A 26,139-nucleotide genomic window follows, 5' to 3' on the forward strand; every position below is an offset into this window, starting at 1 on the left:
GGAATCAGTCCTCTCAAACCCTACGCATGTTTTATTAACTAAGTTTATGTAAAATTCTAAACCTTGTTGCCGTTTCAACAATCTTCACAGCATCTTCACCAGGAGTAGATTTCATCCCAAGAAATCACTTTCTTTGCTCATCTCTAAGAAGCAACTCCTCATCCATTCAAGTTTTTTCATAAGATTGCAGCAATTCAGTCACATCTTTAGGCTCCATTTCTAATTCTAGTTATCTTGCTCTTTCTACCATACCTGCAGTTACTTCCTCCCCTGAAGTCTTAAACCCCTTCAAAGGCATCCGTGAAGGTTAGAATCAACTTCTTCTAAACTTCTGTTCATGTTGATATTTTGACCTCTTCCCATGAATCATGAATGTTCTTAATGCCATCTAGAATATTGAATTATCTCCAGAACGTTTTTAATTTATCCTGCCCAGCTGCATCAGAGGATTCAGTATCTATGGCAGCTATAGCTTTATGAAATGTATTTCTTTTTTTTTCCTCCAAGATTTTATTTCTTGGAGAGTACGTGTGTGCACAAGTGGTGAGGAGGAGCAGAGGGAGAGGGAGAAGCAGATTCCCTACTCAGGAGGGAGCCTGATGCGGGGCTGCATCCCAGGACCCCAGGAGTCAAAGGCGCTTAACCAGTTGAGCCACCCAGGTGCCCCACAAAATGTATTTCTTTTTTTTTTTTAATCAATTAATTTTATTTTAAAAATTTGTTTGTATTTATTTTTTATTTATTTATATATATATATATTTTTTTTAAATTTTATTTCTATTCAGCATAACAGTATTCATTGTTTTTGCACCACACCCAGTGCTCCATGCAATCTGTGCCCTCCCCAATACCCACCACCTGGTTCCCCCAACCTCCCATCCCCCACCCCTTCAAAACCCTCAGATTGTTTTTCAGAGTCCATAGTCTCTCATGGTTCACCTCCCCTTCCAATTTCCCTCAACTCCCTTCTCCTCTCTAACTCCCCTTGTCCTCCATGCTAACAAAATGTATTTCTTAAATAATAAGACTTGAAAGTTGAGAATTATTCCTTGATCCATGGGCTGCAGAATGGATGTTGTGTTAGGAGACATGAAAACAACTTTAATCTTGTTGTCCATCTCTGTTAGAGTTCTGGGGTTACCACTTGCATTGTCAATGAGCAGTAGTATTTTGAAAGCAATCTTTTTTTCTAAGCAACATGTCTCAACAATAGGCTTAAAATATTAAATAAACAATGTTGTAAACAATATGATGTCATCCAGGCTTTGTTGTTCCCTTTCCAGAGCACAGGCAAACTAGATGCAGCATAATTATTAAGGGTTTTAACATTTTCAGAATGGTAAATGAGCAGTGGCTTCAAGTTAAAGTTAGCAGCTGCATTAGCCCCTAACGAGAAAGTCAGCCTGTCCTTTGAAACTGGGCATTGACTTCTCCCATCTAGTTCTCAAAGTCCTAAATGGCATCTTTTCCCGGCAGTAGGCTCTTTCATGTACATTGAAAATTTATTGTTTAGTGAAGCTGCTTTCAGTAATTATTCTTATATGGATTTCTCTGGATAACTTGGAGCTTCTACGTCAGCATGTGCTGCTTCACTTTACATTGTGGTCTTATGGAGAAGGCTTCTTTCCCTTAGACCTCATGAACCAAATTTTGCTAGCTTCAAACTTTTCTTATATACTCACTTACCTCTCTTAGCCTTCATTGAATCGAAGAGTTAGGACCTTGCTTTAGATTAGGCTTTGGCTTAAGGGAATGTCGTGGCTGGCTTGACATTCTATCTGAACTACTAAAGTACTCTCCAAGTTAGCAATATCAAAATCAGCTATTTTGGTTTCTTATTATTTGCGAGTTGACTGGGGTAACACTTTTAGTTTCTTATAAGAACTTTGCATTCACAACTTGGCTGTTTGGCACAAGAAGCCTAGTTTTTGGCCTGTCTTGGCTTTCAAACATGCTTTCCTCCCTAAGCTTAATCATTTCTAGCTTTTCATTTAAAGTGAGAGACATGTGATTCTTCCTTTCACTTGAACATGAAGAGCCCATTGTAGAGTTACTGATTGGCTTAATTTCAATATTCTTGTGTCTCAGGGAATAGGGAGGTCTTAGGAGAGGGAGAAAGAGGAATGGCCGATCGGTGGAGCAGACAGAACACACACAACATTTATCGATTAAGTTTGCCATCTTATATGACTGCAGTTTGTGACACCCTAAACGATTATAATAGTAGCACCAAAGATCAGCAATTAGAGTTCACTGTAAAAAATATAACAATGAAGAAGTTTGAAATATCCTGAGAACTGCCAAAATGTGTCACAGAGAAATGAAGTGACATGGTGTTGGAAAAGTAGTGTCGATAGACTTACTGGACAAAGAGTTACTACAGACCTTCAATTTGTAAAAAAACAACAACATCAAAACACTAGTATCTGCAAAGCACAGTAAAGGAAAGCACAGTGAAAATAAAATATGCCTATATAAAAATTATGTTTTTTGAAAGATTTAAGTATTTTATCCAAGAAAAGCCTAGACCTTTTTGAAGTCTGGCTCTTTGACAACATTCTTTATTTCCTTTGTGGTTATTTATTCATTTAGTTTTTATACCTTGAATCAGCTTTGATAATTTGCTTTTTTAGAGAAATGTGTTTCATTTAGGTTTTTGTGTTTAATAGCTATTATATAAAATGTTCTTTTGGATTACTTTTAATTTTATCTGTGAATGTGGAGATAGTTTAAATCCGAATCGGAACAAACCAACTCTAAAAAGACATTTGTGAACTAATTGAGGCAATTTGATTTTAGAAGACACGGAAATTTGATTACACCCTTGGATTAGATGAGTCCAAAGAATTATTGTTAATTTTTTTAGGCACTGATAATTCTGTTAGACATTTGATTATGGCTTTTTATTTCATTAATCTTAATTATTTTTCTATTTTGGATTTTATTGATTTCTGTTATTTCATTCATTATGCATGCTTTAGGCTTATTTTGCCCTTTTTCTTGGTTTTTGAAGTGGGAACTTGAGTTGATTGGAGACTTTTTCTCTTTTCTAATGTAAGCATTGAGTGCTGTAAGTTTTCTTGAGAACTGCTTTAGTTGTGTCCCTCTCTTTTTAAACTCTTTCATCACTTTTTTGTGTCCCTGTATAATTAACAACACCGTAAATTCCACGAGGCCAGGGAAAGATATTTTATTTTAGCTTTTCCCAGTGGTTAGCACAGTGCCATATAATTGTAATGAATTTTGAACTTTAAAACTTGCATGTAGTATCTCAGCAGCTTAGATCAATAATCTGGAACTGTAAAGAAACAAAATTAGTAGGAATATTCTCAAAGAGAATATTGCAAATAAAATTTTATTTTATATAATAGCTTTTTATTTAGCTTAGAAATGTATTGAAAATGAGATATGGATTAAGTTTTTAGGAATAAGCCTTTCTAATATAAAGAAACATTTGAATTATTATTAGGAAGAGTACTGTAGGAGAGCAGAGGCATGAAAATTTAGTCTGAAAACAGTTCTGATCTCTCTGCATTCTTTTCACAGTCTTTCTTGGAGCCCATGGACTTTTCATTTTTTATATCTTTACATCTCAATATTTGTCAATAGAGCAAAACCGTTTTTTGTTGTTTTTTTTTTTTTTTTCTTGAATCTGCTCATAACAGTGTCTTATTATCTTCCATTTAAAGGTAATTTTAGAAAGAAGGGGCAAAGGATGTGGAAAGTTGATGGGTTACTATACATGCAAGTGTAATATAACAGGAAAAAAACCTATAAACTTTAAATGAAATGTGAGTTAGAATCCCAGTTTACCATGTTGGCTGTGTGGTTCGGGTCAATTTAATTTCTCTGAAACTCAGCTTCCTCATTTGTAATATGGAGATACTACCATCAGGTTTTACAGTTGTGAGGATCAGAGAAAAACAGAAGTTTTAAACATAATGCCTCGTATAGTATATTTGTAAGCATTTATATGCTGTATCACTATATAAAATTCACTCAGTTTTGTAAGGAAAGTCTTTTAGGGAAAAAACCATCAAAAATCACCTTAATGTGGTTTGAAATACATGTTGAATATGTAAATGTAGTGAATGAATAGTATAATACAGAAAACATTTTGAATGGTAGACTGACATCTCTGGCAGGAGTACCAAAATTTAAAAACAACAAAAAAACAAACACTGAAAGCCTCAGATTTTAGGGACTTTTATTGTGAATTCCATTGACTCCCTAAAAGCCTAAAAATTGGAGGAAGACATGATCTCATGTTTAAAGGGTATTAAAGTCTTATTCAGAGGATATTAGTGACTAGTGGCTTGACTAAAAACGAAGCATAAAGGAAGTGGAACATTTATCTATAAGGATAAAAGATCAATCTGCCCTCAGACTTTTCTGGCACCCATGTGAGAGGACCATGGATCAATATTTACAGAGTTTATACTTGGTCAAGTTGTGCTTCATATATAAAGACAGTAGTAGACAGTCTCAAGCCTTCAAGAATTTAGAATATAGCAGCAATGAGTTCTATTACAAAAATTACTTGCTGAAATTCAGCCAAAAACATGACATTAATGAAGAACTCACATATAAAGGAGCTGTAATGAAAGGACTATTAATGAGCTTAGAATCCAATTTAATACATGCTCAAGATTAAGCAGTCATGGGAATTACAGTATAATTTATAGAATGTAAACTATGCAAAATTTACAGAATAAAAATAGTTCACAAAAATTGTGTGGGGGAGAGTATATATGTTCTGATTTCCACATTTCCCATAACAAGAAATCAATAGGAACTATCTAAAATTTTAAAAGGTAGTTTTAAAAAAGGGCCTACTATTGCTATATATTTTTCATAGTCTTTTTCTTGTCTTTTGAAGGATCATTTAGAAGAGAGGAGTCATAAATGTTTAGCTGACTTTCAAAATTCATTTAGATTCATTTCATTTCCGTTTTTTCCTATACATTCAAGTAAATCTAACTTAATACGTTAAATCTTTAAAATAGCATGACTAACATTCATTCTGAAAAACTATACATGCAAGTGTATATGTAAAATGGTCAAGTAAAATGGTTAAGAATCTGACTTCCTTGAATCATATTGCTAGTGTGACCCTGGGAAGGTTACTTACCTTTCTGTGAGTTTGCCTGTAAAATGAGATTGATAGTCCCACATTTGTTTACAGTTAACTCACATAAAGCTCTTGATACAGGGCTCAACTGGTAGCCACAGTTATCTCTCCTTCCATCTCTTTTATTTACAAAGATGTTATTCATTGTTTCTGAGTGGTGGGATTTGGGGTGATTTTTATCTTTTTCACATTGTTCTATATTGCTTGATTCCTTTTTTACAATGAATAACACAAAGCTGTCCCTTAAAAAATAAAGTAAAAATTACAAATTTTAGTTGTACCGTCACTTCTTTTGCAACTGAAATCTCAATTGTGGAGCCTGAAAATCTTTATTTTTATTTTATTTTATTTTTTTGAAAATCTTTATTTTTAAAATGCTCCTCAAATGATTCTGATTTTATATCGGGTTTGGAAAACATTTAATATTGAGAACTTTCCTCCACTTAATTTTAATTAATATATTAGAAGCCCCCGGAATGTGCAACTTAGTCATACAGTTCTCCAATCTGATCTACTTCAGCACTCTTGTTAAGAATCTGAAGAGTTGAGGATGCTGATTTTTGCCAAAACTCAGAGTAAGATTTGGGGTGCATTATACCCATATGAGATGGCTGTTTTATACTAGGAACAAGAAAGAAAAATCAGAGTAAATGGAAATTTAGTCATAAGGCAAGAAAAAGAGTCCTTGAAATTGGAAGGCGATGAGGTAAAAGCAATAGGGATAAGCCAGCACATGTTGGTTGTTAATGCTCTGGAGGAGGAGGGTGAGGGGATGGTAGCCATCCAACAGCATCACAAGATATTTCTTAACTAAAAGCAAGTTGTTTTAACATCAGGAAGTCAGTTTTCTTCCACTCACCCCAGAACAGGTGTGTTGCTAAAAAAGTGCTACCTCAGCTAAGAAAACCATAAAATGTCACTGGTTTCCTACAAACACTAAAGCCTCCAGGCTGCAGAAGTAGACTTGTTCTGAAACTCAATGTCTTAGAAAATGGCTGGGTAGCAGGTTAGTTTTCACAGTTACCGGAGCTGGATCACTGCTTACTTGATAGTCACTGTCTTGAAGTCCTTCCCCTTCTCAGTCATCGTGCTTTCTGTGACTGTTGCTTTCTCCTCTAATGCCAGGAGTAGTAGAGTCTGTAGCAGTGGAGAATTCATTTGGACTGTGCCCTTCTGAGACTGTGAAGTGATTGTATCTGGTACTAAGGTGAGGAAAGTCACAGCAAGAAGAAAATACAGTACAAAAATAAAATAAGTGTGCTAGAAGGCAGACTGTCAGAGAATCAGAAGATGTGGGAAATTACTTGCAATGTGGCTTCTAGATAATATCTCAGTTTAAGTGTCTGCTAATATTACCTTAATAGCCTCCCTTCAGGTTTATTGCTTCAGTCTTATTCTCTAATCTTTTTACATTTACCATAAGAAAATTGGTGTTATGTTACCTTTCATTCACTTCTCTTGGCTTCAAGTTTGCAGTTTATGGGATTTTCAAATTACCTCTATTGTGGGTAAATTCTTAATAATATACATTGTTATTTTAAAGAATTCCAGATGCTCGAATAGTTCTCTTCATCTTTTTTTTTTCCTTATGTAATGATTCAGCATTTCTATACATTACTCAGTGCTCATCACAGTAAGTGTATTCTTTATATCCTTTATCTGTTTCACCCATCCCCCACTGACCTTCTGCCAACCACCAATTCTCTGTATTTAAGACTCTGTTTCTTGTCTCTTTTTTCTGTTTGCTTGTTTTGTTTCTTAAGTTACACATATGGGTGAAACCATATGGTATTTGTCTTTCTCTGAGTTAGGTCTACAGATCTACCCATGTTTTTGGAAAGTTCTCATTCTTTTTTATGACTGAGTAATATTCCTCTGTGTGTGTGTGTGTGTGTGTCTCCCACATCTTTATTCATTCATGTACGAATAGATACTTGGGTTACTTTCATATCTTGGCTGTTGTAAATAATGCTGCAATGTACATAGGGGTGCACATATCTTTTAGTATTAGTGTTTTTTATTTTCTTCAGATAAATATCCAGTAGTGGAATTATTGGATCATATAGTAATTCTACTTTTAATTCCTTGAGGACCCTCCATACTGTTTTCCACAGTGGCTGCACCAACAGGTTCCTTTTTCTCCATATCCTCGCCAACACTTGTTATTTATTTCTTGCCTTTTTGATTCTGGTCATTCTGACAGGGGTGAGGTGATAGCTCATTGTGGTTTTGACTTGCATTTCCCTGATGATTAATGATGTTTAGCATCTTATCATGTATCTGTGGACTATTTATATGTCTTATTTGGAAAAATATCTCTTTAGGTCCTCTGCCCATTTTTAACCAGATTATATGGGGTTTTTTGATGTGGAGTTGTACAAGTTATTTCTGTATTTCAGATATTAAAAACTCTTTATCAGATTATATCATTTGCAAATGATCTTCAGGGTCTTTAGAGTTTCAAAAGAATCACTTAAACCAGGAGGGATATTTTCCCTGTGATTACAGATTACACCTTTTGGGTGTAAGGATTTCACTAAAAACCAATCTAAATGGGTAAAAGATGACATAGCAAAGGAGAATTTGAGACCCCCTGTCAGGGAAAATAGCAACAAGACTGGGTAATCTTATTTCTGCTTTTCCTCTGGGTAATTTTATAGGGGATTTCAGTAGGACATATATGCTCTTCACCCATGAAGGCCCGCCCTTCTGAACTTTAGAATGTAAGTTAAGATAGAGCAAAGGAAGTAAGTAAACAAGTGCCCGCCAGTTTCATGTGGGTAATTTACATCTCCCATATCACTGAGCAACTTTGCTCACACTGTCTTTCCTTTACTTCAGCTTCCCCCTGGGGTCATCCTTCTCAAACTTGAAGAGAGGGCCTGAGATCTGAGATATAAGATGAGCATGGTGTAGTTCCATGGCATGACAATTTTACTTACAGATTTGAGGATAAATATATTTTCATTAAATAAACATATATTAAACATGTATTAAAAGAGGTAAAGTGAGAGGCACCTGGGTGGCTCAGTGGGTTAAGCCGCTGCCTTCGGCTCAGGTCATGATCTCGGAGTCCTGGGATCAAGCCCCGCATCGGGCTCTCTGCTCTCTCGGGGAGCCTGCTTCCTCCTCTCTCTCTCTGCCTGCCTCTCTGCCTGCTTGTGATCTCTCTGTCAAATAAAAAAAAAAAAAAAAAGAGGTAAAGTGAAAGGTCATATGGGGTTTTTTATAAAAGTTTTTTACTCTAGCAAATATTAACACAAAAAAGTATGTAAATAAAAAATGTAGAGCTTGGTGAATGTCAGGAAAGTTAACTATGTTAAACCACTAATTTATTCTGATAATTGCTTACTTCCTTTTTTCCATCCTTTTGCTCCTAACTTTCTAATATGTTTAATGTGTGTCTCCTATAAGCAACATGTAGTTGGGTTTATTTTTTTCTCTAGTCTGGTTGGCAATCTTTATCTTTTAATTAGAGTTTTCAGTCTTTTACGTTAACGTCATTGGTAATATATTTACATTAAAATCAATCATATTACTATTTGTTTTCTGTTTATTTCATCTATTCTTTATCCACTGCTCTTTTTTCCTTATCTTGTTTTTGATTATCTTACTCACATTTTCTGTTTTAGTTATATATTCATTTACTGTTTAATGATTATACTAGCAATTACATTATACATTGTTAGTCTTTTAAAGTCTAGCATTAGTACTTTCACCACATCTGGACAACAAAATGATTTTAGAACACAAACTCTCTGTGTCCTCCTCACGATTTTTGTTCCGCTTATGTCATTTGTTTTAATGATAATAGTAATAATACCTTGTGGGATATTATGTCATACATATTAATTTATGTGTAATATGTACCATGTAATATAAAAAAGAAAAAAGGTAAATTTAAGTATTTTGACAGCAAAAAAGAAAAAGAACATGGCAAGCAGGCTTGGTTTCACAAAGGATCCTGGTGGGAAATTTTTTTTTTTTTTTTTTTACTCTATTTACCCATGCCCCACCGTAACAATGATTTTCTAACTTATTACTCATCTGTTTTATTGAACTGTCCACAGGGTGTGTTTTAGCGGCAACTAAAAGGATGAAAGTTTTAAATACTCTCAGAAATGTTCTTTTATATGGAAGGAAGTAAATTTCCCATATGGTTAAAAGTAATCAACTTTTTGTGTGTGTGTTTTTTGTGTTTTTTTTTTAAGTTACCAAGTTTTTTACTCATGATATGTATATTGCTTTCTAATTTATAACATCCTGCTAATTTTTTTCTTACAGAAATACACTTTCGGGAAATGGCCTCTAAATCTTGGCTGAATTTTTTAACCTTCCTTTGTGGATCAGCAATTGGATTTGTTTTATGTTCTCAGCTATTTAGTATTTTGTTGGGAGAACAGGGTGATACCCAGCCTAATATTCTTCATAATGATCCTCATGCTAGGCATGCAGATGATAATGGACAAAATCATCTAGAAGGACAGATGAACTTCAATGCAGATTCTAGCCAACATAAAGGTATGGTTCACTTTATTAAGAAGTAAACAGAAACCGTATTTTTCAGTCTGTGTAGGTGTTAGGAGAATTGGAAAAAGCTATTTATGTGAATTTTGTTATACACAATATTTTTTTATTAAAATGAGCTTAATTCCCAATGTTTAATGACCTTGCTTGGTTTGCCTCAGGAAGGAAACTGCTAACACAGATTTATTTAGGGAATAAGATATTAATTTTGAATTTATTTTAAAATAGAGACAGTTCCGAAAATGTAATTTGGGGGAGGGCAAAACTTTTCAGATTAGATTTTTTAAAATTATTTATTTACTCTGATTTTGTTTTCATGGTTTATGTGTTTTTAATGTTTTTGCTATTGTTTTGGTCTTAGTTTTTGCTTAGTCTTGTTCTAGAGAAACTCAAGAGGTATATATAAATCCCAATTTATATATATTTTTTCAACTTATTTTTCTATTAGTAACTAGTATTAACTAATCTTTTCACCTTTTAAGAGGCATAAAAGACTAGGGAGGTAGAAACTAAGGCTGTGTTATAATGACTTCCATTTTCTCTTACCTTATACCTGTTACCTGCCTCTATACCTGATGTTCTCAATTGTGTCCTCTAGGAGCCAACATTTAAAATGTTGGTTTTCTCCAAGTTTCTGTCCCTTGGCTATTTCGTTGTATGTGTGATATCATCAATTCCCATAATTTTGATTTCATCTCTTCTTTATTGTCTTTATCTTAGCCCAGTTCCAAACATTGTGAAAAAAAAACATTAAAGTAATTCAAAGATTTCTGTAAATGTGATTTATTTGATGCTAAAGAATATAGCAGCTTGGAAACAATTGGAATTCTGGGTTACAGAATTGCTTCTTTTATCTTTTGGTAGTAAATTACTTCTTTCTGACCTCTCAAGAAGAGGCTGAGGGATGAAGTGTACCACATACATCCTGGTTGAGTGGTATGAACTAGCAAGCATGTGCATACTGTTACAAATTATGTCATGTTATGTTTAAGTGTTTATATAACTGATCCAGTTCTGAGTAGGTGCTCTGTATTCTTATCAAGAGCAGCTTGATCACTGGACACTTGCTCTGTAGCCTTGCTCTGGATTGTTAAAGGGCTGGTTGGCACATGCTTCTCTGCTAGTAGGCTGTATCAGGTCAGTATAAGCACATATATTAGGTACCTACTTGTCCGGCTTGATGGTCCACATCTGTTTAAGCTGGAGACTATGAAGTCATGGTAGGTGTTTTCCTTCGCTTACCAATCAATCCCATTTATCATAAGTTCCAGCATTCTACTTCTTTACCATTTTTCAGATTTCCTCTCTCAGTTCATTTCCCCTAGTTGAGGCCTTCAGTTATACCCACGTACTGGCATTCAACCAAACTTCACCATACCTTTTGTCCTTTCTTATTATGAGCATCTACTCATTTAAAGACCTCTATTTTCTGCATTATCTCTATTTTCCCTGATTTTGCATTATCTCCCCTTCTCTGTTTCAGCAAAGTTCCCATTCCACACTCTTTAGGATTTATTGGCCACTGCTTTCTTTTTCTGCAGCACATTGAACCCTTTTACATACCTCTGTTATAGTATCTCTCTTAGTGTGTGTCAAGTGCTGGTTTGTGTGCCAAGGTCCACTCTAAGACTGAGTTCTTCTGTAGCAGGACATATGGTATACTCACCTTCTCATCTCTTGTGCCAGCATATGCCTACAACAAAGTAGTTAATCAATGAATAATTACAAAATGAGAAACAATATTTACCAGATTCCAGCAGTGGGGAGAAGGTTGTCTTGTTCAAAGTGAAACATTGAGAATTTCTGCATCTACCATTTTCCCTATGCATCCAGTATTTAGTTTATCTGTAGCCAAAAGATTGGGCTCCTGAAGTATATGAAATGTGAATGTTGTCTGGAGGGTGATTCTGTTTTTGAATTGTGAATTATTGATTTTTCAGGGGGACATGAGAATATTTTTGAAAATTCCATGCCCAAGCCTCACCCAACCTTGTATTAGTTCTCTTTTAGTGGACTAGAAATTTATGTCTCCAGTTGTTAATTTTTCACAGGACAAAGCTTTTGTAACTCACTGGTTGACCTTAACTTTAAGGATATGCTTCCTTGGGATTCTGCCTAGAACATTACTATAAAAAGTGTGGTTTTGCAGACTTATGCTGGTCCACAGCTACATAGGTATTGAAATTGGGACTCCGCAGTTAGAAACTTTCAGGGTAATTTAACAGAGTAATTTTGCCTAAATCCAAAACTAAGAATTAGAATTTGTATTTTATATTTCTTTTATTAATTTTTCTAGTAATTCATTTTTAGCTTATTTACAAAAAGTATAGGTCTCTAACTATTGAAAATAAGAATTGATCCTTCACCAAGCAATGATCTAGGATCTTAAAATTGAACTCTTCCTTTAAACCAGTGGTATTCAGTATATGATCCTGGTCTGACAATCTGAATTGTTTATTACCAGTCTGCACCCAGATAAGGAGATTGCACCAGGATGTAACTTATTTAAGCTCACTGCTTAGTTAAGTGGACTTTCTTGGAAATATAGCAAGACTTCCCTAATGAAAGAAGTAATATGGTGTTTTATATTCTGGCATAGCTCCCTATTTCTTTTCAGAGGAGTACTTTGAAAAGCACTGCTCTAGACAGTCTTGGAAATACTATTGTTACCTCTTCTGTTCCGTTTCTGACTGATGGATTTGCATTTTGGAATGAAATATGTTACTGTCAAAAGTAACCTCAACTCTGCATTAACTTCTCTTCTTCAAACTGCGGTCATCATGAAAGCCTTTTTTAAAATTCTTTTTTTTTTTTTTTTAAGATTTTGTTTATTTATTTGACAGACAGAGATCACAAGTAGGCAGAGAGGCAGGCAGAGAGAGAGGAAGGGAAGCAGGCTTCCCGCCAAGCAGAGAACCCGACACGGGGCTCAATCCCAGGACCCTGGGACCATGACCTGAGCTGAAGGCAGAGGCTTTACGCACGGAGCCACCCAGACACCCCATGAAAGCCTTTTTTAAAGCCACCTTAGGGTGCTTGTATAGATTCCTAACAGTGAACTCTGGTGGAGTCCAAAATGAACTGTTTTTTTCAGCAGCATGTCTTTCCTGTCCTGCGGAAGTTTGTTTAGAGCTGCAAGAAATTCCTGTCAATGTTCTGTTGAGAACCCTTTGTAGAATGAAGTGAAAAGCAGAGACTAAGACCGTGCTTCATATGTATACCAATCTCCAGTCTCCAAGACGACTTGTTAAAATGCAGATTCAAATTGAGTAGGTCTGGGGTGGGGCCTGCGATGCTGTATTTCCAACAAGCTCCCAAGTGATGCTGATCCTGTTTGGTCAACCACAGTTCAAATAGTAAGATTTTAAGTCATAGTGGCAATTCTTTTTACTGCAATGGATAAGACTGACATGAAACCAGTAAATCAGAATGTCAGTTCATGTTAGGTTGAGTTTTTGCTTTCTTTCAGTTAAATCACTAATGGTAGAAAGGTAAATAAAAGGGGGGTTTTAAAATTGTTGAAGAAAATTTTTCATCAATATAATTTATTTGAATTTTACATCTATGTAAATATAACTTAAAAATTCTTTGTTTAATAGATGAGAACACAGACATCGCTGAAAACCTCTATCAGAAGGTTAAAATTCTTTGCTGGGTTATGACAGGGCCTCAAAATCTAGAGAAAAAGGCCAAACACGTCAAAGCTACATGGGCCCAACGTTGTAATAAAGTATTGTTTATGAGTTCAGAAGAAGATAAAGACTTCCCTGCAGTGGGATTAAAAACCAGAGAAGGCAGAGACCAACTATACTGGAAAACAATTAAAGCTTTTCAGTATGTTCATGATCATTATTTAGAAGATGCTGATTGGTTTATGAAAGCAGATGATGATACATATGTTATCCTGGAAAATTTGAGATGGCTTCTCTCAAAATACAACCCTGAAGAACCCATTTACTTTGGGAGAAGATTTAAGCCCTATGTAAAGCAGGGCTACATGAGTGGAGGAGCCGGATATGTTCTGAGCAAAGAAGCCTTGAAGAGATTTGTTGATGCATTTAAAACAGACAAATGTACACATAGTTCCTCCATCGAAGACTTAGCATTGGGCAGATGCATGGAAATTATAAATGTAGAAGCGGGAGATTCCAGAGATACCATTGGAAAAGAAACTTTTCATCCCTTTGTACCAGAACACCACTTAATCAGGGGTTATCTACCTAGAACCTTTTGGTACTGGAATTATAACTATTATCCTCCTATAGAGGTAAGTTTAGAAATTTTATTACTGTATAAATACTTAGACTGGTTTTTGTTTACTTAAAAACTAGCAAATGTTTCTTTAGCATCGATAACTAAGAATTCTCTTTACTCCTTTTATATAGAGTGGTAATGTATAACAAAATAGATGAGAACATGAGTATCAGCAGTAGTAATTCAGTAAATATTGCTACTGTTACCTACTGTTTATTGCCTGTGTCAGGCACTAAAAATACAGCAGTAAATATGGCCAAGCTCCAGTTCTGGTGAACCTTATAATAGTATATTATGAACCTTACATTCTGGATATAGAGACATACAGTAAACAGGTAGACTAGTAAAGATAAAATATGATTTTAGGTTGTGATAAGTGCCCTAGAGTAAAATAAGGCCAAGTGAGGGGATAGAGAATGAGTGGAGTGGGGCACCCCAGTTTGGATGATTAAGGAAGATGTCTCTAAGAGGTGACTTCTGAACAGAAATCTGAGTGAGGTTAGAGAGCAGGCTGTGTGAAGAGCCTTCTGGGCTTCAGGAATGATGTGTGAAAAGACTTTGAGGTTTAGAATTCTAGGCTTCTAGAATTCAAGTCTTCGCCTACTTAATAGTTATTAACCTTGGATGGACAGAATTTGCCCAATATCTGAGCCTGATTTGCCTGATTTGTAAAATGGACCTGATCTACCTGTTTGATTCAGTTGTGATTAGAATATAGTACAGTGCCTGTCACATTGTAAGCGTAAGAAGCCTTAGCTCTAATTTGATACCATAGCCTTCATTCCTGAGGATTTTATCTAAAATACGTTATTTTATTAAATTCCTCAGCTAAATGTTTAAGAAGAATTAGTATCTTGTACCCACCAACTAGCTTTACCATATATTAATCCTTTTTGTTTATTTATTTGTTTGCTTAAGATTTTATTTATTTATTTGACAGGCAGAGATCACAAGTAGGCAGAGAGGCAGGCAGAGAGAGAGGGGGAAGCAAGCTCCCCCTGAATAGAGAGCCTGATGCAGGGCTTGACCCCAGGACCCTGGGATCATGACCTAAGCTGAAGGCAGAGGCTTTAACCCACTGAGCCACCCAGGCGCCCCTACCATATATTAATCTCTAGCCATATTTGCTTCCTTTTTTAAAAGAAAAAGGTATAGATACAATTGAGGCCTGTGTACCCTCCCCAACCAAGTTTTCTTATGTCCTTCCTCAGTGTTAACCACTATCATGAATTTAATATTTGTCATTACGATGTATGTTTGTATCTTTTTTCCTACATGTTTGCGTATCCATAAATAATCCATAAATAATAAATAAGAACATTATTGTTCTGTAGGTTTTTAAATAAATGGACTTATTCCATATATATCCTTCAACATTTGCCCTTTTAATACATTAAAGTTTATCCACATTAATGTATGTATGTGCTTCATTAATTTTTAGGCTTCTGAATAATCTAACATGAGCATCTGTAATTTATCAATTCACCTACTGATACACATTTAGTAGGTTGTTTCCAGTTCATCACTGTTATGAGCATTGCAGCAGTGAGTGACTGACTGAAGGACATCAGGAGTCATGAAACCTAGCTTTTAGATTCAGATCTGTTACTGATTAATAATGCATGTAGGCAAGTCATTAGTACTCTATGCCTTCTTTTTTCTGGCCCTAACATACAAATAATACACTCATGCTAGCATTCTCATCTTCATAAGCCAGTGTTTGCAAATCATTATCTAGGACAGTGGTTCTCAACTGTGGACTTTTTGCCTCCTAGAGGACATTTGGCAAAATCTGGAGACATTTTTGGTTGTTAACTGGAAGACTGGCATTGGGTGGAGGTTGTTACTGGCATCTAGTGGATAGAAATCCTCAAGATTGTAAACCCACTAGATGCTAAACATCTCACAATGCACAGGACAGCTTCCCACAATAAAGAATTATCTGGCCTAAAATGTCGGGAACACTGAGGTTAAGAAACATGGACCTAGAACTTTTTTTTTTAATTTTTTTTTTTATTTATTTATTTGACAGACAGAGATCACAAGTAGGCAGAGAGACAGGCAGAGAGAGAGGCAGAGAGAGAGGAAGGGAAGCAGGCTCCCGGCCAAGCAGAGAGCCCGATGCGAGGCTCTATCCCAGGACTCTGGGATCATGACCTGAGCCGAAGGCAGAGGCTTTAACCCACTGAGCCACCAGGTGCCCCTGGACCTAGAACTTTTGACCCAATATTTAGACACTCAGCTTTAAAAGGAAATGTTGAGGCACATTACAACTGCTTCTGATATCAATCAGAATGTTCTTGGTACTTACTCAGACATAATAGTTCCTTACAGTAATTCTGCATTTAATAGATGACAAAACTGAGGCTCAGAAAATTCAAGTAATTTGTCCTGATAAATATTCTAGGCAATTTTACAAACCATGCTGATTATAAACTCTTGTGGTTTCTATCATGGGTTCCCTTCCCCTCCATGATTAATGTGATATGTGTCCCAAAGGGTTGGGGGTTGAACTGAGGGATGTTACAATAAATATTCTGCTGTTGGGATAAAATTCCACTTTAATAAATAAACAGTTTAAAGTTCAGTTCTATGTAATGTGTCCATTTGAAACCTTATGCTAGGATTTTATTGCTCTTGTGGATGCAACAATTTCCTAGACTGTAAAACAGATGTATTCCTAAGTCTACTTTGTGATAGTCTATTTTTGTTTTGTTCTCATGAGGTACTACTCTGAAATTTTTTAAAATGATTTTATTTATTCATTAGACTGCACAAGCTGAGGGGAGCACCAGAGGGAGAAGCAGACTCCTGGCTGAGCAGGGAGCGCAGTGCGGGGCTTGATTCTAGAACTCTGGGGTCATGGCCAGAGCCAAAAGCAGAGTAACGGACTGAGCTACCCAGGCACCCCTGAATTTCTTTTTTTAATGTTAACTTTTCTTAGTATAATCTGACCATTCCTAGATTACTTGAGCCCTTCCCTTCTTAATGCTGTACATTCCCATATAAAAATATATCTAAACTTAAGAACATTACAAATACATATAACAAAAACACCTAAATGCATGTAAGATTTTAATAAGAGTATCTGCTACAGACGGTAATAGCAAAGGGACATCATAATTGTCACTATTTTGTAACCAGTAAAATACCCTTCTTTCCTTTAAGAGTGCTACTACCCACAATTCCCACCTACAGATAGGGTGTACCTAACAGTATACTCTATATGAACAAAATAAATATTTCTGTGATACATCAAATTGTGGTAGTTTTTAAAATGGTTGCAAGATTTATGTTCTTTCTATAAAAATTTATTCAGTTATATTGAAGACAATAAAATAGACTTGGAAGAACCAGAATTGACCCAGCTTCCTAATTATTGCTTCTCCTCTCCCAGGAGTGTTCGATACAAACACATGTGAAATCTAACTTCTTTTATTACTCATCCATCATTTAATAAATTTTCTTCTCCGTAAGTGAGTTACAATTTTCAGAGTTATCCTAAATCTCCTACATATACTTTTGTTCTGTAGTGACCACTGAAAACACAGTGTGGAAAATGTTTATTTTAGCAAGTCAATGTGTGAGATATACAGCTGATCAGAGACTTATGTTCTTAAGTTGGGTTTAGAACTTAATCTTCATGCATTTCCCTTTTCACACCGCCTTCTCACTTCCCTAAAAGTGATTTATTCCCTAGGACTAAAAGTCTCTTCCCTAGGAATAGACTTTTCACCAGAGAATTTGTAATCAGTCTTAATACAGAGGATTTAAAATAGTATATATGTGTGTAATAGTCTATATGTAATAGTGTATATACATATACATGCACACATATGTACAGATATATACACATATATACACACACACATCTACACATATATACATGTGCCCCATATGTGAAATTACCTTTTTTGTAGGTCAGAAATGATCAAATAGGATTTATTCTGTTTTTCAATTCTGATTACATTAACTATAACCCATCTGAAACTTACTGATACATGGTCAAAATTGAGAGCTCCAGATTTTTCCAAATTGTTAACTCATCTTTCCAGTACCATTTTTTAACTAAGTCTTATTTTCAGTAGTGATTTAAAATAATCTCCTTTATCATATACTGTAGCGTTATTTACAGTAGGGTTGGTATCTGGTATTTCAGTTCTGTTCCATCATCCTATTTGGTTTTGCCTCAGCACCATATTGTCTTGAACCCTGTAGCTTTACTGAATTTTGAAATTATTACTCTAAGAGTGTATATTCCTCTACTTTATATCTCTTTTTTCAAATTGTTTTGGTAACACTAATGCCTTTATGTTTATGTATTTATCCATTTAGGGACAATAGATATCTTTGCCTGGGATTTTTAAATTTTATTTTAGGTCCCTTAGTAAAGCTTTATAGTTTTCTCCAGATTTTATTTCTTCTTAAGTATCTCCCTTTGTTTTTAATATTTTTGTTACTGTTTTTCTTGGGCTTTTTTTTTAAAGCTTTTTAACTGGAATATATGAAAGCTGTTGTTTCTTTTTTTTTTTAAAGATTTTGTTTATTTATTTGACAGGCAGAGATCACAGGTAGATGGAGAAGCAGGCAGAGAGGAGGAAGCAGGCTCCCTGCTGAGCAGAGAGCCCGACATGGGGCTCGATCCCAGGATCCTGGGATCGTGACCTGAGCCGAAGGCAGAGGTCTTAACCACTGAGCCATCCAGGCGTCCCAGCTGTTGTTTCTTAAAAGCATCTTTAAAATCTGCCTCTGTTCCTGGATTCTCTATATCTGATGATTTTTTACTTGACTTTCTTGAGTTTAGGTAGTAGCCATTATTATATGCAAAGAGCTATTTTGTTTCTAATAGTTATAGCTGTTTTCTTTTTATTGCTTATAAATCTTAATAACAGTATCCATGTCATGTAGTAAAAAAAACAGTAATGCCATAGAGTGAAATATAATGTAGTAAATCTTATTAAAAATATTATTGCAGTATTTCAGGGTCATATGAAGTTGCTTTCAGAGAGGATCAGCAATTTAAAATTCACAGCTATTTGTCTAGTCTTTTAGTTTAACATGTACTGCCCAGTATAGTAGCCATTAGCTAGGTATGACTATTCAGTACTTGAAATATGGCTAGACCAAATTGAGATGTGCTATCAGTATAAAACTCATTCCTGATTTTAAGAACTTATCACAAATAAAAAGAATGATTTCATTAATAATTTTTAAAATATTGATTGCATATTGGAAAAGAATAATATGGACTTATTCATTTGAAATATATTCAAATTAATTTTTTTTTTTTAACTTTTTAAATGTGGCTCCTAGATTTTAAATGGCATCATGGGGCTCACATGTATCTATTGGATGGAGCTAGTTTGATGATCACAAGTTGACTTATCATTTTACTTTTCAGATTTGTTCCTATCCTTACATTGCCAACGGTGCTAAGAAGTAGGCACCAAATAATTTTCCAGCGCCTACACAGTTATCCAGAAACCCCAGATATCTGGTGTTTGTTTCAAAAAAGTGCAGAGAGAAGGCCAGAGAAGATGCAGTGGGTAATTCCCTGATAATTTTTACTGCATCGTAAGCTACTTACTTCCAAACATGAATTATTAAATGTTCAGTATGAACATTTAATAATTCATGTTTGGAAGTAAGTAGCTTACAATGGGACCTTGTCTCTGGGACCTTGTCAGAATATCTTTCTTCTTGGGTCCTTGCAAAGATACTAGATAGAATCTGAAGTTTTGTTGGAGTTACCTGGGTGAAACATTCTCTAAATACCAAAATAAATTTGTAACTGTTTAGTTCTGGGGCCAGTTTTGTGTTTTCTTCTTCTTCTTTTTTTTTTGATGTTCTTGCTTTTTTTTCCTGTTGTTGTTTTTTTTTAATTATCTTGTTTTTGTCTTTTTAAAAACCTATTCTCATACCAGCTCTGTTAGGAATCTGAGAATTATATTTCTGGACAAATGTTTCACTCTGACTTACTTACTGAGGACCACCTAAATGTGATTATTTTGTCAATAATAATGTTGGCATTTATGGAGCATTTACTATAGGCCACGCTGGTTCCAAGCATTTTATATACATTATCTCCTTTAAGTAACCATCTTTTGCAGATGGGGAAATTGAAGCTTATAGAGGTTAAGTAACTGCCAAAAGTCATACACTAGTAGGTAGAATTTGACCCTAGTAGACAAACTTTGGATTCAAACTTAGAGTTGACTCAGCACTTCCTCTCGTAAATACTATATTGTTTGGGTTGATGTCCAGATGAAGTATTTGGTTGCACATAATGGGCAAGGATTTTGTAGTCATTGAATGCTTCAAAGATGTCTTTCTAAGGTTGAGCCAAGCAAAAAGATAGAGAGAGAACATAGGAAGTTTAAAAGCAAAACTCGGAGGGCTGCCTGGGTGGCTCAGTGGGTTAAGCCTCTGCCTTCAGCTCAGGTCATGATCTCAGGGTCCTGGGACTGAGTCCCACATCAGGCTCTCTGCTAGGCAGGGAGCCTGCTTCCTCCTCTCTCTCTCTCTCTCTCTCTCTACTTGTGATCTCTCTCTGTCAAATAAATAAAATCTTTAAAAAAAAAAAAAGCAAAACTCGGAAATAGAGCATCATTCTTTGTATAGCTGCCCCTTTCATTTGAAGAAGTCTCAAGAATTTTTTCGGTGAAAACATTATAGACTATGAGAGAATATGATTTCAGGTAGATATATTTTAGCAGTTTTCATGTTTAAGTCATGAAGAACTCTACAAACTCTTGGTTTCTTCCACAAGTCTAATAAATAGGTGCCTCTGCTTTACCTTGCCAACTTTGGTGCTTGGAATCTGTTAAAATTAATGTTTCCTTCATCAGTATGTGAATATTGTGTGTTAACTATGTGCTGTTTCTTAATGATGCCTGTTTCTGCTACTTTTTTAGGGTCCTGGTTGCTGTTCTGATCTTGCAGTTTCTTTTCACTATGTTGATCCTACAACTATGTATGAGTTAGAATACCTCGTTTATCATCTTCGTCCATATGGTTATTTATACAGATATCAACCTGCCTTACCTGAAAATATACGAAAAGAAGTAAGTCGAGATTACAAAAATGAAGATCCAAAAGTAAAATGAGAACCCTTGAAAGAAAAACACAAATGAAGAGGTAAAATGTTTATCATTGCACTGAAGAACTTCTACATTTCTGATATAGAACACTGGAATCCCAGTGAGGAATTCTTTCGAAGTGAACATTCCATATTAAAAATCTTTCATATGAATGACTGTAAACTGAAGCTTTAAGTGAGCTGTGAAGTCTGTTAAAATGTGTTTTGAAACAGTAATATATATATGTAATATATATATATTATATTATATATATATATGAAAAACTTGTTTTTAAAATGGTGGCCAGGTAGGGACTAGAAACGAGATTTTTGTTTTCTATTCTTGACCACATTTATTATTTTCACTGAGAAACTAGGACACTTAAATTTTCTAAAACTACACTGCACATATTAATAACACACATGATGCTAAATAGGTCTGCCTTAAAGAAAATTTTAGGAGGAAATAGTGTTGCTTAATGTTATTCATAAACTCAAGACATGAGTTTATATTTGTAGTATGATATAAATGAACCAAACCCTTCCCCCACACACACACTCACACATGCAGTTTTTGTCTAATGGAAATTTCCTGTGACTGTAATTGGCAGTATTTCTTCCACACAAAGTAAAGTAAGAATGGCACTTGTCCTAAAGTGCATTAATAAACCACATTTTGAAATTATATGGGCCTCGACTGTATTATATACTTGGTTCTAATTAGTAATTAATGTTTTACTGAGTCCCTGTTGTCTCTTTTCTAAATATGTTTATCCTTGAATACAGTTTTAATTATTAATATTTATTTACCCAAAGCATTAATAGCATTCTATAAACATGCATTTTAAAATATTTTGTTCCCAAATTTACCCATTGTTAATTGTGGGTAACCAATAAATAGTAAATTTAATGCTATTTGGGGATGCCTTTCTTAGATCAGTGCCACTCTCAGGAATTAGTGTAATTTTAAGTTGATTATTTAAAACTCTTTCCAACTACATAATTATAGTTCCTTTTGTTATCATCCTGTTGAGAGATGAGAATTTGTTTGTGCCTTTCATAACTTGTTTAAAGCAAAGTTTAGACATTCATTTTTAGGCTCTGAGGTGGCTATTAGTTGCACTGGCAAATTAACTTGAATGTACAATTTTCACCAGAGTTGATTAAAAATATTAGAAAAACAGAGTGCTTAAACAAAGTGAACTATGCCAGATATTAAAAGACCAAATACTTAATTCATGAAAATGAGCCTGAATTTTGATGCTGACTTACTATTTTGGGGTGGTTTTTTGGTTGGTTGGTTATTGGTTGGTGGGTTTTGGTTTTTGGTTTGCCAGTAGATAATTCTAACAGCAGAACACCCAATTCAACACTGTCATCAAAAATATGTTCGTAAATATTTCATTCTGATTTTAGTGACCTATTTAAAGAATTTCTGGAAGGAAAGAAAATTTTAAGCTTTGTTGTCTTTAGTAGTATTATCTGAGTGTATCATAAAATAATATTTTGCAGACTTTCTATAAGATTATCTTAAATGTTAAAATTATTTACATTTTTTGTTTATCATTATGCAAATTTAACATGGCTATCATGCCATTGAATCTGCTGCTTAGCTGAAGAGTTTATATTTATTGTGCCAAAACATGTCAAAATTATGATCTCTTTGAATGGTATATATTGAGAGGATGTTCTTGGTGACAATTAGTGGTAATTATGGATTACCCTGTCCTGTCCACACATTGAAAAGTCCCATCAGTTTTTAACTTAAATTGTCTTTTGTTGTTTTCATGACACTGTTACCTGCCAGAATTTCAAGGCATTCATTCTTTTCTTTGAACAACTCTTCATCTTGGTGTGAATATGAATTTATTTGCAGTCCATATTATGCTACTTTCTAAAAAACCTTAAAATTTACTCATAGGAAATTAACATTTTGATGAATCCTGGGGTCTGGAATCAGACTGCCTGGGTTTAAATTCTTGATCTATCACTTACTAAGTTTTGTAACCTTGAGCAATTTACTTAATCTCCCTGTGCCTCAATTTTCTCATCTAAGTTAGGGATGGTAATACTATCTACCTCACAGGATTTTTATGAGGATTAAATGAGTGAATATATGTACAACTTTTAGAATACTTGTCTGGCCCAGATTACGGAGCAATAAGTGTAAGGTTTTATAGAATGTAAATATTTGTTCTAAGTGAATGAAAATATCTGCTTTATTCAATTAGATATTGAAGGAAATATTTCATACATTTCTTATAATAAGTAATAGCTAATTTTTATCTAATGCCTACTGTATGCCACATGGTGTGCTTTAGATATTCTATGTACATTAGGGTTAATCTTCACAAATTGGGTATTCTTCCTATATTGTAGATGAGAAAACTGAGGCTCAGAGAATTAAAGTAATTTTTTCACTGTCATAGAGCAAGTAAGTAACAGAGCCAGGATTTATGCTCCAAGTCTGTGTGTTCTTTGTACCATGTCAGCCTTGAGGTTAGTCATTTAGCACTATTGTTTTCCATTTTACTTATTAACATGTGTGATATGATACTTCAGTCAGTAACAGACAAATTAACTAGCCAGGTTGTCATAGTGGCTCTCAAATTGTCGTTCTTCTATACTTGCCCGGGAGCTTGTTAAAATGTGGATTTCAAGACTCTGTCCCAGAAATTCTGATTCTAGCATGGGGCTCAGTACTGTGCTTTCTTACTAGATTGCCTAGGTCAGTGGTTCTCGATGTGTCGTTGTCCCCAACTAGCAGTATTTGCACATCTGGGAACTTGAAATGCAACCTCCCTGTGGCCCCCACCCCAGACCTTCTGGAGAGTCAGAAACTCCAAGAGGAGAGGCTAGCAGCTGTGTTTAAACAAGCCCTCCAGGTGAGTGAGTCCTATTCATTCTAGTTTGGGAACCAAGACTTGGGTGATTCTGATGCCAATAATCCTTGGAATGTGCTGAAGATTTATTGCTCCTTAAGTGAGGTATCTTTCAAAGATTTAGATGAAGTATGTTTTAAATCTGTGTCATCCAAGATCATACTATATTAAATGTGAGAGACTTTAAAGATAACTTTAAAGGGTCCATGGATCATTCATTTTTTTGACGAAATTCTTTAGCTTCTTCAGATTGACAATACCAGGGCCCACAATAACGTATGTCATTCTCCAAGTTTAGTAATTTCACAGTTGGGGCAGGAAGAGTTTATTAAGTACTAGTAAATACATAATAATTCATTAAAAGCATAACTAAATGAGTGTCCTCACTTGTTAGTAAAAAAGAAAAATCAATTGTAAGCAAAAAACTTTAAATGGGGGTAGCAAAATACTACTTTATAATATGCAGATGTTTTTCTGCTAATTCGTGCTATCAAAATTTCATCACTTTCAAGAATCAGTTGACTGTCCTAGATGACCTAGTACAGCAAAAAATTCTCCAAGTATTCAGTAGAGCACATATAAGCAGATTTCATGATGATCACTTACCATCTTTTAAATTACCATCTTTGTCATTTGGATAAATGATTTTAGTGTGGTCTCAAACCATAAGGCTTTTGCTATCTTTATGCTTCCCAGGAACAGTATACTTATATTTCAAATGGGAAGTTCATAGGTGATACAAAGCAAATTTTTGTCCCAGAGTTTAATTATTTGTTTTATCTTAAATTTCAGAGGAATTTTGTTACTCTAAGATGATTCAAAATAAAGTACTGGCCAGTTTTTAACATTTTTTGAAATACGGTAGTTGTATTTGAGCATTAAATTTGTTAACTGATAATTTTCATAAGTGTTTCTTGAGTATTAATTTTTCACTTCCTTGAGCCTATCAAACTATAGTATTTCTGGATTGAGACTTGAAAAAAAATGCCTCACTTTATTGATTAGATCAAGTCTGTCCTTTTGTTCCTCATTTAAATTTTCAGTTCATTATTTTGTCTTTGACAATTTCTTCTTTGTATTTGTTGCCCTCTATTTTCTTTATGACTAATTTCCATTTCTTAACTACTTTAATGCTGCCTTTGCAATGTTAATTTGGCTGTAATTAGTGATTAGAATTTGCATCACTTACTAATAATTTTATACCTATTAACTTTAGATTTCCCTACGAGATTGAAAGAAAAAAATCTAAGAATAATGCCTGCTGGCTCTCAGGATACTTGCCCTAGTTAAAAGTCTACAGTTTTAAACTAGTTCTATATATTACAATTACTAAATGAACTAAAGTTATTTGGATTCCATTCCCTCAACCCCCTTTTCTCAAAAACAAACCAAAAAACTCATTTGCCTCATTTCTCTACTTTACTGTAGGCCTACAGAAACATTCTTAAGCAATCTGGGGGACAACCTGTTGTTTATTTTATGCTAAATGTAACCTCTATTGATTTAAAAATATGACTTATGTTTATATATTGGAATTGAAATACAAGTTTTAATACAGATTAGAGCAAAAACTTCACAAATTCTCCCTAGAGAAATCAACTCTAAAACTAACTTCAGAAGTGAACAGTGCTTTGTTTCAACCCCTTTTACCTCTAGTTTTTATCAGTTCAGTTTAAATAACTTTGCAGGGCCCTACCAATTAATAATCCATATAAAGTATATATTAGAGGGAAACTAATCTTACTGCTAAGCAGTGTGTTATATTACACAGTGAATATTTGTGTTTTGGAATTTTGAAATTATGTAAGGTTATAGTATTATGAATGGTTTAAAAATGTGTGGTGACTTGCTTATTTTAAGTGATCCACCAATAAGTCAGAAAAAAATGTATTTTTAAATATGTTTTTTAAAGTGCCTTTTGAACATTTTTAAACAATGGATTTAAACAACCGCATAAAATAAATTACCATGTTTAAAGCTGTTTTATCTGATTATTTTTAACTGTTGTAAGAATTGTGGGAAACACTAAAGGGGTAGTTTTGGGGTTACTTTACCAAAAATACTAATTTAAATTATTTTCTCATCAAAGTTATTCAGTTTGAATAGGCTGGAGTCATTTTTGCAGCAGTGTATAGTATTTGTCTTTAAAGCAGCAAAATATTCTACCTCTGATTTGGAATAATAACCTTAAAAAATTAGGTCATCAAGGGTAAGTGTATGTAGTGTATATGGGTCTGGGGAGATGCTTTTCTATTTCTTGGTATATT

The 26,139-nt window shown here is 34.6% G+C and overlaps 1 protein-coding gene across 4 annotated transcripts in view; it reads left to right on the forward strand.

Moving 5' to 3' along the window:
* C1GALT1 (core 1 synthase, glycoprotein-N-acetylgalactosamine 3-beta-galactosyltransferase 1) overlaps positions 1-25,849 on the forward strand; it is a 38,069-nt gene extending 12,220 nt beyond the window's left edge. For 3 of the 4 annotated variants that reach the window (XM_047694212.1, XM_047694211.1, XM_047694214.1), the window contains 3 exons: positions 9,416-9,652; positions 13,258-13,925; positions 20,827-25,849. In XM_047694212.1, coding sequence (XP_047550168.1) covers positions 9,433-9,652; positions 13,258-13,925; positions 20,827-21,018 — 1,080 coding nt within the window. In that variant the 5' untranslated portion in view covers positions 9,416-9,432 and the 3' untranslated portion in view covers positions 21,019-25,849. Of the gene's footprint in view, positions 1-6,314; positions 6,339-9,415; positions 9,653-13,257; positions 13,926-20,826 lie in introns of those variants that run through there. The other variant, XM_047694213.1, reaches the window with a different exon arrangement.
* The last annotated feature ends 290 nt before the right edge of the window (positions 25,850-26,139 follow it).

The sequence above is a fragment of the Lutra lutra genome, chromosome 11 (genome assembly GCF_902655055.1).
Source record: "Lutra lutra chromosome 11, mLutLut1.2, whole genome shotgun sequence".
Taxonomy (NCBI): Eukaryota; Metazoa; Chordata; class Mammalia; order Carnivora; family Mustelidae; genus Lutra; species Lutra lutra.